At 40.5% G+C, this 12,823-nt stretch overlaps 1 protein-coding gene across 9 annotated transcripts in view; it reads right to left on the reverse strand.

The window, feature by feature from the left end:
* The window catches only part of PTPRM (protein tyrosine phosphatase receptor type M), a 1,024,381-nt gene that overhangs the window by 31,803 nt on the left and 979,755 nt on the right, over positions 1–12,823 (reverse strand). For all 9 annotated transcript variants that reach the window (XM_069731071.1, XM_069731069.1, XM_069731074.1 and 6 more), the window contains 2 exons: positions 3,512–3,628; positions 601–755 (listed from right to left, as the gene is read on the reverse strand). In XM_069731071.1, coding sequence (XP_069587172.1) covers positions 601–755; positions 3,512–3,628 — 272 coding nt within the window. The remainder of the gene's footprint in view (positions 1–600; positions 756–3,511; positions 3,629–12,823) is intronic.

Raw genomic sequence — 12,823 nt, forward strand, 5'->3', positions numbered from 1 at the left:
AATGCATGAGATTTGATTTGGCTGTATGAGAAACCTCTGACTGGGGTTTATGGGGGTAACATATGTCACTCTACACGAGGAGAAACGCTACCTTTTACAACTCAGTCAGAGGCCTCTCATACAGCCAAATCAGATCTCATGCTTTGCACTGAGGAGGGGCAACACCCTGAAACATGTGTCTGCAAATTTAGATTCTGGTTTGGCTTTTATCCTAAGTCATGTGCTAAGGCTCGCTAATGGGTCGGTATTGACTATAAGAGTTGCTACTTTCAATAGGTGGCACTGGAGTCCGCTTCCTCTCTGAAGAGACAATTTGTATATATATTTCCCAGAGGAGCACTGTACGGCCTATAAGTCTCATTAACACCGACATGTCAGACATGTCACTCTCCACCATCAGAAACGTTAGACCCCCAATAAATTGTTATGTCATTAGAAAGGGAATAAAGACAGACAATATGTTATCAGTATTATAACAGTCTATGATTATTCAACTTAACACAGTAACATCCTCTGTGAAATGGATGTGTGAAATATAGTAGCATTTTGAGTCATAATAAAAGTGGTTGTGCATCATTTAGAATTTCATTCTCAGTTTACCTGCAGTGCACAACCAGTGGGCCTGAGCTGGCTGGGCTCTTTGATTTGACTTGTCGTACAAAGCCTAGAAGTCCTGTTGCATGGTATGGCACACCATGATCAGGCCAGCCTGTAAAGTGGAACTGGCGGATTTCTCGTATTTCATGTACTCCCCTCTGTAAATAACGATAGAATACAAATAAATATTGATTGATGGATGTTGTGAAAAAAAAAATCAATCTTACGAGAATGAATCCAGATGAAATGAAAAAATATGTTGTAAATTAATAGAAATATATTTTCAAGGTAATATTTAATACCTTAATAAAAGCTAAACACATAAAACATGTTGTGCTAAACAGTATGGTTCTTACTAAATAATAATCACTATACAATTCCTGTGTTATAATGGAGACACTATAAAAACAGATTTTTTATCATAGGCAGGATATGTATAGTTTATATTGCAGCCTTCAATTATGTTCTCCATTCTATTCTCTGTTGGTTGAAACCAATTTAATATTAGAAAAGTAACAAAGATACAATACAAATCACAAAGAAGAAAACAGTTCAAAGATATGAACTGAATTCACCCCACTTCTTGCCTTTCTTATAGTTTGCCAGAAAGATAATATTCTAGAACGTCTTCATAAATCTCAATAAATATGATATCCTAATACAGCGCTACCATTTCTAATGGGATTGAATGGGACTCCATCTGTTCAGCAGATGAATCGAGTCTATACAAGATTTAATAAGAAACATCTCCAACTGGAGGTCTTCACACTTCCCTCATCAATGCAAACATATGCTATGTAGTGCAATTTGCAAACTTCACAGGACTGGGAAAGAACTTTGAGTTTCAGCTCAAAAACAAAAAGTTAACTAAGAAGATGTGGAAAATGGGGTGGACAGGAAAATGTGAAGCTTTTCTTATATGGAGTAAAAGATTGTACTGGCGAAGAGAAATGAACAATTTAATACTGTATATCATGTGAACTGAGACAGAAATGTTGGGTTGTCAAGCGATAAAAGAAGATAGCGTTGAAGAACTCTTGGGGCCGACACACAAAAAAGATTTATGAGCTAGTCATAGGCAGTGACAATAGTTCATTGTATGCAAATGTTCCATAATTTTCCACGTTACATCCATATTCATTGGTGTTCTGCAAGGACTCCTGAAAAGATGGTCAGTAGAACCTTTAAAAAACACAACATGCTACAAACACCATAGATAAAAGGGTCATTTAGGACTTTTATTATTATTTCCTAAGAGAGAAGAACTCACGGGCAGGTAGTTGCTCAGTAGCCGTCTGATCTACCTGGCGATGATCTCTGCCAACTCACGGATCGTGCCTGCCGACGATTATCCTGCTTCCAGTGACATCATGTTGACAGAGCAGCTTCTCCTCTTCTGCTCTGTCAATGGGATGTCACTGCTGATGTTTAAATGTGGGGAGCTGACTGTCAATGGACATGACATCAGCAGTGATATCCTGTTGATACAGCAGACTGGAAGAGAAGGTGCTGCTCTGATGATGTAAGGTAAAATAAAGCAGAAGAGTCACCGGCTGAGTCGGGAGATACAGTGGGGAAAATATTTGATACACTGCCGATTTTGCAAGTTCTCCCACCTACAAAGAATGGAGAGGTCTGTAATATTTATTGTAGCATTTTTAAATAATTCAATTGCATTTTATTGCATGAAATAAGTATTTAATCCCCTTACAACCAGCATTGAATATGGGTCGGGGCTGGGTCTTCCAGCATCACAATGACCCGAAACACACAGCCAGGGCAACCAAGTAGTTGCTCCGAAAGAAGCATTATTTGGAGGGAGCTCAAACTCAGTGTTGCCAAGCAACAGCCCCGAAACCTGAAAGATCTGGAGGAGATCTATATGGAGGAATGGGGCAAATACCCTGCTGCAGTGTGTGCAAACTTGGTCAAGAACTACAGGAAACGTCTGACCTCTGGAAGTGCAAACAAAGGTTTCTGTACCAAATATTAAATTCTGTTTTTCTATTGTATCAAATACTTCTTTCATGCAATAAAATGCAAATTAATTATGTAAAAATCATACAATGTGATTTTCTGTTTTTTATTTTTAGATTCTGTCTCTCAGGCTATCTGCACACGTTCAGGATTTCTTGCAGAAATTTCCTGAGCAAAACCGGACATTTTCTGCAAGAAATCCGCATGCGTTTTTTGAGTGTTTTTCTCGTGTTCTTACCGCGTTTTTGGTGCGTTTTTCATGCGGATTTTTCCGGAGGTTCCCAATGCAATAATATAGTGGGAAATCCGCAAAAAATCTGCAAAATTAATCAACATGCTGCTTTTTTTACCGCGATGCGTTTTTTTTCGTGGAAAAAAAAGCATCATGTGCACAAAAATTGCAGAATGCATTCTAAATGATGGGATGCATAATGTATGTGTTTTTTCCCGTTTTTATACCAAAAAAACATGAAAAAACTTGAAAAATCTGCAACGTGTGCACACAGCCTCACAGTTAAAATGTACGTATGATAAAAATTACAGTCCTCTCCATTCTTTGGAGGTTGGAAAACGTGCAAAATCGGCAGTGTATCAAATACTTATTTTCTCCACTGTAATATTGCCTGCAGATTAGGTAGGTGGCTCGCAACTAGCAGCCTGTAAGTTTCATAGGAAGAAATAACCAAAGTATTGGATAGCCCCTTTAATTTTATGATAAAGCCATAAAGCCAACTAAAAGAAAAGGACTTTGTGAATACAGTCAAAGAATCAATCAATGCATGACTCGTGTCCATCTGGAACCAACAGGAACTAAGGAGCTTGGCAACCCCTTTAATGCTTCCTACTGGTATTCAGCTAAGCCAGAAAGCTCAGCCAACATATTGAGTAGAACAAATATTATCTATTAATGTCCAATTGAAGATTCTCAAGGACTTACCTTTTCTACTGCAAAAGTTCGTATTACGTATTCAGCAAGTAACTCTGTTTCAATAAGTGTCACTTTAATATCTTTATATATATCGGTGTCATCTGGCCAGTATTTACAGCATTTCACCTAGGGAGGAAAATATTAAAGACGTGATGAGTTTCTTAGCAAGATTTAAAGGCACAAGACCCATCCTTATAAAAGAGAGCACTTAACGGATTCCAAAATGTGTATACTGATCAAAACTATTTCTACACACAGGCTACTATATGGCACACTACTGCTCGACAAAAACACATTTTTATTTTGATCTGAGAGAATACTTTTGTCATACATACTTCTAGATAAATCTTTGCAACCACAATTTTGAATTTATTTCCATTTGCAATTAAAAATTAAACAAGGATGTTGGTGGTCATGGACAGAACATGACCATCACAAATATCCAGTTCAGCAGGACCCCGGCCACCGTATGATGAAGTATCAGTAATCAGGTAGGTGAGTTCTTGTTTTTATCTTAGAACCACAATGGACCCATTTTTACTAAAAGTGGTGTACAACCCCCATAAGAAAGTTTGTAATAGGTGATTTCTACCATTTTGTGTATGCAGATCTTATGCAAGCCAATGCATCTCCATGATTACTGACTACAATTTTTTTTAAAACCTGCCAGACAAGTAGCATAATGTTTTTAAGCTATTATTACAAAACTAGACGGTGGCCCGATTCTAATGCATCGGGTATTCTAGAGTATGCATGTCCACATAGTATATTGCACAGCCCACGCAGTATATTGCCCAGCCACGTAGTATATTGCCCAACTACATAGTATATTGCCCAGCAACGTAGTATATTGCCCAGCCACGTAGTATATTGCCCAGCCACGTAGTATATTGCCCAGCCACATAGTATATTGCCCAGCTACGTAGTATATTGCCCAGCCACATAGTATATTGTCCAGCCACATAGTATATTGCTCAGTCACGTAGTATATTGCCCAGCTATGTAGTATATTGCCCAGCCACATAGTATACTGCCCAGCCACGTAGTATATTGCCCAGCCACGTAGTATATTGCCCAGCCACGTAATGTATTGCACAGCGATGTAGTATATTGCACAGCCACGTAGTATATTGCCCAGCCACGTAGTATATTGCCCAGCCACGTAGTATATTGCACAGCGATGTAGTATATTGCCCAGCCACGTAGTATATTGCACAGCGATGTAGTATATTGCACAGCGACATAGTATACAGCACAGAGCCACGTAGTATACAGCACAGACACGTAGTATATTGCTCAGCCATGTAGTATATTGCCCAGCCACGTAGTATATTGCCCAGCCACGTAGTATATTGCCCAGCCACGTAGTACATTGCCCAGCTACGTAGTATATTACCCAGTCACGTAGTATATTGCCCAGCTACGTAGTATACAGCACAGAGTCACATAGTATACAGCACAGACACACAGTATAATGCCCAGCCACGTAGTATATTGCCCAGCCACGTAGTATATTACCCAGTCACATAGTATATTGCCCAGCTACGTAGTATATTGCCCAGCCACGTAGTATATTGCCCAGTCACATAGTATATTGCCCAGCTACGTAGTATATTGCCCAGCCACGTAGTATATTGCCCAGTCACATAGTATATTGCCCAGCTACGTAGCATATTGCACAGCGACGTAGTATACAGCACAGAGCCACGTAGTATACAGCACAGACACATAGTATAGTGCCCAGTCACGTAGAATATTGGCCAGTCACGTAGTATATTGCCCAGCCACGAAGTATATTGCCTAGACACATATGTAACAGGTTAAAAAAGAGTTAAAATAAAAAATAAACATATGCTCACCTTCCGAGGGAGCCCTTGTAGTCCTGTCGCCTGTGTGCGGTACACGCGGCAGCTTCTGGTCCCAGAGTTGGTATGGGCGCAGGACCTGTGATGACATCGCGGTCACATGACCGTGACGTCATGGCAGGTCCTTCTCGCAGGACCTGTGATGACATCGCGATCACATGACCGTGACGTCATGGCAGGTCCTTGTCGCATACCATCCTTGCCATCGGAACCTGCCGCTTGCATGGAGCGGTCACTGGAGCTGCATAGGCAGCATCAATAGTAAAATAGGGTTAATAGCAGCGTTAATGGAGTGCGTTACACCACGGCATAAAGCGGTCCATTAGCGCTGCCATTAACCCTGTGTGAACGCTGACTGGAGAGGAGTACGGAGCGGGTACTGACTGCGGGGAGGAAGGAGCGGCCATGTTGCCGCCAGACTGCGCCCATCGCTGATTGGTCGTGGCAATGGTCATGGGCGTTTTGCCACGACCAATCAGCGACTTGGATTCCATGACAGACAGAGGCCGTGACCAATGAATATCCGTGACAGAAGGACAGACAGAAGGACAGACAGAAAGACGGAAGTACCCCTTAGACAATTATATAGTAGATGACCAATTGTGTAATAATGGAAAAAAAAATGGAAATGCCTTTTTTCATATTTATACTAAACACAAATTTAGTAATCTTGCAGTTTTCCCACTGGCGCTTTTCTATAATCATATTTCCTGCCCTTTTAGGAAAACTTTTCAGCAAGCTCTTTATCAGCAGAGGAAGATTTACAGTGACTGTTAATGGAGGAAAGAATGTGGGTTTGTCCAGCTCATTCCAGTTAAAGAAGATCGCTTCTTTATTTGAAAATAATCAAATCCATTAAGGAAAACTTTTCACGTTTCGAACACTGCTTGTATTCTTAATCATGATTTTCACAGAAAGAAAAAAATGTACAACCTTGGGTATATATTATAGAGCTCACAGAAAAAATCCCAAGAATTAAAAGTTAACCTTTATTAATATAATATCATAAAAATATTAAATACCAAATATGTGCACAACTACACCATCACCAAGATTAACAGCATACCATAGGAAAGGCCAAGATGGTGCCAATCCCTATCGTTCATACTCCACACATCCTATAGTTAACAAGTTAGCATACATAAAAGAGATCATAAAGTTCAATGACTTGCGAATAAAATAATCTCCCAAACTTGAATATCGATAATCCAGAGTACAAGCACATACCAGAAAGACATAATCCTCCTAAAGCCTTTTGATCCAAAATCAATCAGCAAGATCATAACATTCGAATAAACAAGGTACTCCCTTCCCCAAACTCAACGCGTTTCCCCTCCGCATATAACAGGAGGTTCATCAGGAGTTTATCAGATAAATGTAAAGGGTTACTTAGCTTCCTTCATAGATGGTGCAAGTAAAACAAATGGTCTGTATCACCATCGGGCCGATCCCTCATGGATATGGTGCTCCATATCCATGATAAACTCCTGATGAACTTTATGATCTCTTTTATGTATGCTAACTTGTTAACTATAGGATGTGTGGAGTATGAACGATCAGCACTGTGTATACGAAAAGGACACCCTATTAACAATCGGATATTGTAAATCCTCTTGATATGCTTATATGCTTTAACACATCTGTGTAACATCCTGCCTACCCTTTTATTTAGGGTCAGATTAGTGTAGCCATCGTGGAGCGGGGGCGCCATTTGCGTCTATTTTTAGGGTGCCGACCCCTGCGGATAGGAAGTATTAGTGCAGCTAGCGAGATAGGGTATTTGGGTCATTGCCATTAACTCACCATCTTTTCTAGAGGGTCACTGTGTATTTGCTTTTTCCGCTCCCTATCCCAGTAGGGCCCACTAGGGATAGTAGGGAGAGTCGACGAGGAGCGGGGGCGCCACTGCGCAGGTGTTATAGGGTGCCAACCTCCGCTGTTAGGTAGGGTGTTTTTTAGTCTAGTGTAGGGATTGGCACCATCTTGGCCTTTCCTATGGTATGCTGTTAATCTTGGTGATGGTGTAGTTGTGCACATATTTGGTATTTAATATTTTTATGATATTATATTAATAAAGGTTAACTTTTAATTCTATTCTTAATCATGAAGAGACTTTGGGACCTCATTTGATTCCCAGCCTTGTTGTGAGCGCTCATGGTGAGCTGGCGATTCCTTTTTTCTTTTCTAAATTACTGATAACACCTCTATATAAAGCTGATAACACTGGATCCAACATTCACATTAGGTGATGTCGAAGCTTATCCTGCTCCTCCTCCCTTCACAGTGACCTGAGCACACGCTCATTAGATGCTTCATTACAAAAGATAGTGTCTGAGTCTGTTCATTGCTGCACCTTCCATTCCCGTTGGCTGTAATATTGTCTTGAATTTGATTAGGTTTCCGCCGTAGTACATGCGTGCGCAAGGCAATCTTGCCTTGCGCACGTGCATGCTTTGTCCAACTGCGGGCAAAGCCAAAAAGCATTAGTGCGCATGTGCCGGTGCACTATGTCCCGGAACACAGCAAAATACTTCCGGGACATAGTGCGCCGGCGCATGCGCACTAATGCTTTTCGGCTTTGCCCGCAGTTGGGCAAAGCATACTGCGTGTGCGCAAGGCAAGATTGCATCGCGCACGCGTGTACTACGGAGGAAACCTAATCAAATTCAAGTCAATATTGCAGCCAGTGGGAAAGGAAGGGGTGCATAAAAGAACAGAAAACACCGCCCATCGGACCGTAAACAGAGCCTGCCAAATTCAGGTGACAGCGTCCCTTTAAAAGTCTTTTTGAATGTTTTTAAGCGTACACTCTTAAGAGACGCCATAAGACTGTGTTATTGTCTCTAACCCACGATAACACGATGCAGAAATATTACAGTGTAATGGTAAAGGTCTCTGAGTACACCGCCACGCTGAGTACAATGGCAGACAACCCCGTATGTCCTAGTGTCTGTGTGCTTGCTGTAGTGAGGCACAGCCATATACTGCAAATAACTTCAAAGAACATAACAGGAAGCAGCTGTAGAACGATCAGGAACACAATCCATGGAAACAAAGATGTCTGGAGAGAGCTGCTGCCAACTGGTGACGCTCAGAATTTGGCAGCAACAAACTTCAGTTTATCCATCTGAAAATCTCCTACTAAACATCCATATTGGAATTACTTACAGCATTTTGTATCCATATGGACTGCAAGCAAAGAGCTAACACCAACCATTTAGTAAATGCAAAATAAAACACTGATTAAAATAAAACTTGTGTGAAAAAAAATAATGTTACTTGCCGGCAAAAAACGTGCTGGTATCTTGTGGGGTGTGCTGGCTCCTATCTATAGCAGTCAGCTAGCTGGTCCCTTTCCGCTGTCTATCTACCAACAAAACGTGGAGGTGCATTCGCAGCGCTACGCTTTCTGTCCAACTGGATTTCACACTGTACATTTTAGTGGAAATTTGGAGCAATTTTTGCTCAATGAAAAGTATAGACAAGGTTACTAATACATAATTCAGAGTGAAAGCGTGCAATGATTCCCCATGCAGGTGGGAAGGCTTGGTACACCACTAGTCTGATATCATTCAATGCACTGACCCTAAATAAAAGGTTTGTAGCCGATGGCTATTAAGGGGGCAATGAAGGTGCAGTAATGAGCACAGTATGGTTGTCACTGTTGGAGGGATGGGTCTCAGTAACGGCATCTTACCAATGTAATAGTGGCACTAGGGCTAACATTTTTGGGGCACACTGCAGCTCTGCTTGTTAATATTTTATTTATTAATTTTTCTTACTTGTACAGCGCCAATAATTCCACAGCGCTTTACAGACATTATCATTACTGTCCCCATTGGGGCTCACAATCTAGATTACCTATCAGTATGTCTTAGGAGGAGACCGGAGAACCCGGAGGAAACCCACACAAACACGGGGAGAACATGCAAACTCCTGGCAGATGTTGTCTTTGGTGGGATTTGCAAAACAACAATGCTAACCACTGAGCCACCGTGCTGCCATTATTATGATGGTTTGGGCAGTGTTGAACTTAAAGGGGTTGTCTCAGCTCCTACAATGGTGATGGACAGTTTAAGCCAGCAGCATGGTTGAGCTTTCGGTCTGAACTCCTCACTGTCCATTGCTGTAAGCAGAGGATGCTTTGCCTTTGTACATTAGGTGATCAGAAGCTGGTAACCTTGGCAACAAGCAGTGTACTATAGAACAAGAAAATCCCTTCATTCTCGAGAACAGAGAAGATGTTTAATAAGAGGTACATTGCGGAGCTGATTATTTTTACAAAAAAAAACTGCAATTTTTTTGTAAATTCTTTATTTTTGAAAAGAAGAAAAAACAATACAACAGTAATATAGACATGTCATAGCATACAGGCATATAATTACGCGATGGTTATTGATTAGACACAAGGGGTGAAGGGGGAGGGGACAAAGGAATAAGAATGGAAAAAGGTTGGGAAGGGAAAGAAGGGGAAGAGGTAGGAATGGCGGTAAGAGGAGAGGGAGAGGAAGGGAGTGAAGAACATGTAAAAATATAATAACAATTGGCGTGAGTACACATTGTCAAAATTGCATACGTTAGATTATATGAGTAACTTTCGAGCAGAACAAAGAAAACAAGGGCATATAACGAGTGTAAGAAGCGTTATCATCTTGTAATTTTTTCCATGGAGCCCATATATCCGTGTAAGAGTCGTGATTGAATACTTCCCAGCTCGATAATTCCTCGAGGCAGGAAATTTGATTTACCTTAGAGGACCACTCTGGCACAGCGGGAGGGGATTCATCTTTCCAATGTCGTACAATTAGGTGTAAAACTTTCTGATTTTACACATTCAATACGATGAGAAAACCTCCTTGAATCCCTTCCCGACATATGACATCCAGCTACATGAGATGTCGCATCCCTGACTTTGATGTGGACTCACAAGCCAAGCCTACATCTTTCCCGGCATAGGATGGCTGAATTATTCAGCCATCATCTGCATCTCAGCCAATCTCTGCCAGCATTTAATGTGCACTGGTAGGTGGTGGCGTCACTCCATCTGCCATTGGCGTGCCCGTGAAGTGATTGCACGGCGGCAATAGGTTGCCATGGCAGCCAGAGGTCTGCTGAAAGCCTCTATGTTTGCCATGACGGTTCTTCTGTGAATGTCAGCGTTTAGTTGGCATTCATGGGAGACTGTAATTTTGGCTATATATAGCAGTGCTGATGCACTGCCATCGATAGTACAAGAGATCGAATGATCACAGGTTCAAGTCTCCAATGTGGAATATCAAATACAGCAAAATTATGAAACATAAATAAAAGTTCTTTATGCCTCATTAAAAATAAAGCAATAAAAAATGCACATATTTGGTATCATTGCGCTCGTAAAAGTCTGATCTGTTAAAATATAAATAAATTAATCAGATTGGTAAACAGCGTAACAAGAAAGAAATCAAAACGCTAGAGTTACATTTTTTTTTACAGCTGCAATGTTGAAATAAAATGCAATAAGAGGAGATCAAAACACTGTATCTACCCCAAAATGGTATTAATAAAAACATCCGCTCAGGGCGCAAAAACAAGCCCTTATTTTCATCACAAAAACTGAAAACGTTACAGGTCTTGGAAAATGGCAACGCAAGCAAAATTTGCATTTTATTTTTTTTTTTGCAAATTTCCGAATCTTTTTTCGCAACTTACATTTTTAAAAAAAATCTATGTTTAGCATTAGTGTAATCGTAATGACCTGGAGTATCATATTGCCAGGTCAGTTTTACTGTATAGTGAATATAGTAAATAAAAAAAATAAAAAGCAATTGTGGAATTGCACTTTTTTGCAATTTTAACCTTCGTCCGGCTGAGTAGGTACAATTGTAACTATTCCGTTATAAAATTGCAATAATTTTTTTTTTCGAAAAGCCATAGAGGGCAGAAATTTCGTGACATCTCTGCAGTTTTGGTCCAGAATATATTGGCCAAATTTCAATAAAATATATATGAAGGTACAATTGTACCTCTGCAGCCTGTTAACGTTGTAAAATTATGCAGCCTGACGAAGGATAACGCACTTTTTTTTTCCTGCTTTCCGGATGCATCACATGGTAACATAAATGGGTCAATCTTAAGAACAATTTTTCCTGCAAAAAACAAGCCCTCATGTGGTTATTTGGATGGAAAAATAAAGTTATAGTTCTTCGAAGGGGAGAAAAATTGAAAAAAAAACAGAAATTGGCTGCGGCGTGAAGGGGTTAAGATGTACACTATGGAAAGATTAGCTAAAAAGTAGTAGCCATCTGCAGTTTGGATATTACATCCATTTCTGGAGTGTACGACTCGTAGCGATGATTGCTTATGGAGGACAGAATTATGGGGAACCGGTGGCTTGGTCTACTCATGATTAGCTAGTCATGGAAACGTTGGTAGGCCTGCACATCTGTCTCAAACATTACAGTTAAATGGTAAATATATGATGGCTGTTCTAGAAAACAGCTAGATATATACCCGTCAAAGCTTTATTCTAGCAGATTAGATTGTTAACACTATAATTACCGAATCGTCTAGCTTAGAGGAAATACAGGCCGCCAAATAGCTGCTGTTGAGACGGGCAATTACAAAGAGCTCGGTGTGCTCCAGAAAAAATCTAACCAATTATACTACACAGCCTGTTGTTTCTGATATAATATTTCAAGCCAGAAGAACGCTCTTAAAATAGCTGCTCTTTAGGTGCTGAAGCCGAGCAATATTTCATATGTGGAGTAAAGTAGGTTATGGATGAAAGTTTCCTGTCAACAAATCTAGGGTAAAGCTGCAACAACAAGAGGCTCACTTCATCAAAGCAAAATAAAATGCCTTAGATGTCCATCCTGACGCGGAGAAAGATAGCTCGGTAAAAACCCCAAAGTATTTCACCAGACGTCATCTCCGTGTGCGACACTCCACCATCTCGAAGAAAAACACTTGGTTTCCCCAACGGTGTTGGTCATGCTCCAGTGACGACAGCACGTCCTCGCTGCTCGGTTATTACATGGGGGGATTTAACATCCTTGGATCTTCGAATTATCTACTTCACCGATGATGAAAGATTTATGCAAAATCAAACTTTGTGCTCCATGTTTTGTGCTCGGGCTCCTGTCATCGGGTTCGTCTCTGCTTTCCACACCGCGGTGAAACGTTAATGTTTGTAACGTAGACGTCAGGATGTGTTTTCTGCTCCGAGTGAATGCAATAAACAGTTTATAAATTCTGTGCATATGGTGCTGCTGTTGGCCTAAATTCTGTTATGATAATCCAGGACGTTGCGGATCTCTAATTATGTTGTTTAATGATTTCATAAACGTAATGAGAAAAAATAACACTGCACCTAAGACAATTTATAAGTTGGAAATAATTGGAAGTAATGGAGGAAAATAAAACATCAGCGTTTACCTGGACACCTGGATATGGATTTTACTTCTGTCCACACTCCTCA

This window comes from Ranitomeya imitator, chromosome 6 (assembly GCF_032444005.1).
Source record: "Ranitomeya imitator isolate aRanImi1 chromosome 6, aRanImi1.pri, whole genome shotgun sequence".
NCBI classification, from domain to species: Eukaryota; Metazoa; Chordata; class Amphibia; order Anura; family Dendrobatidae; genus Ranitomeya; species Ranitomeya imitator.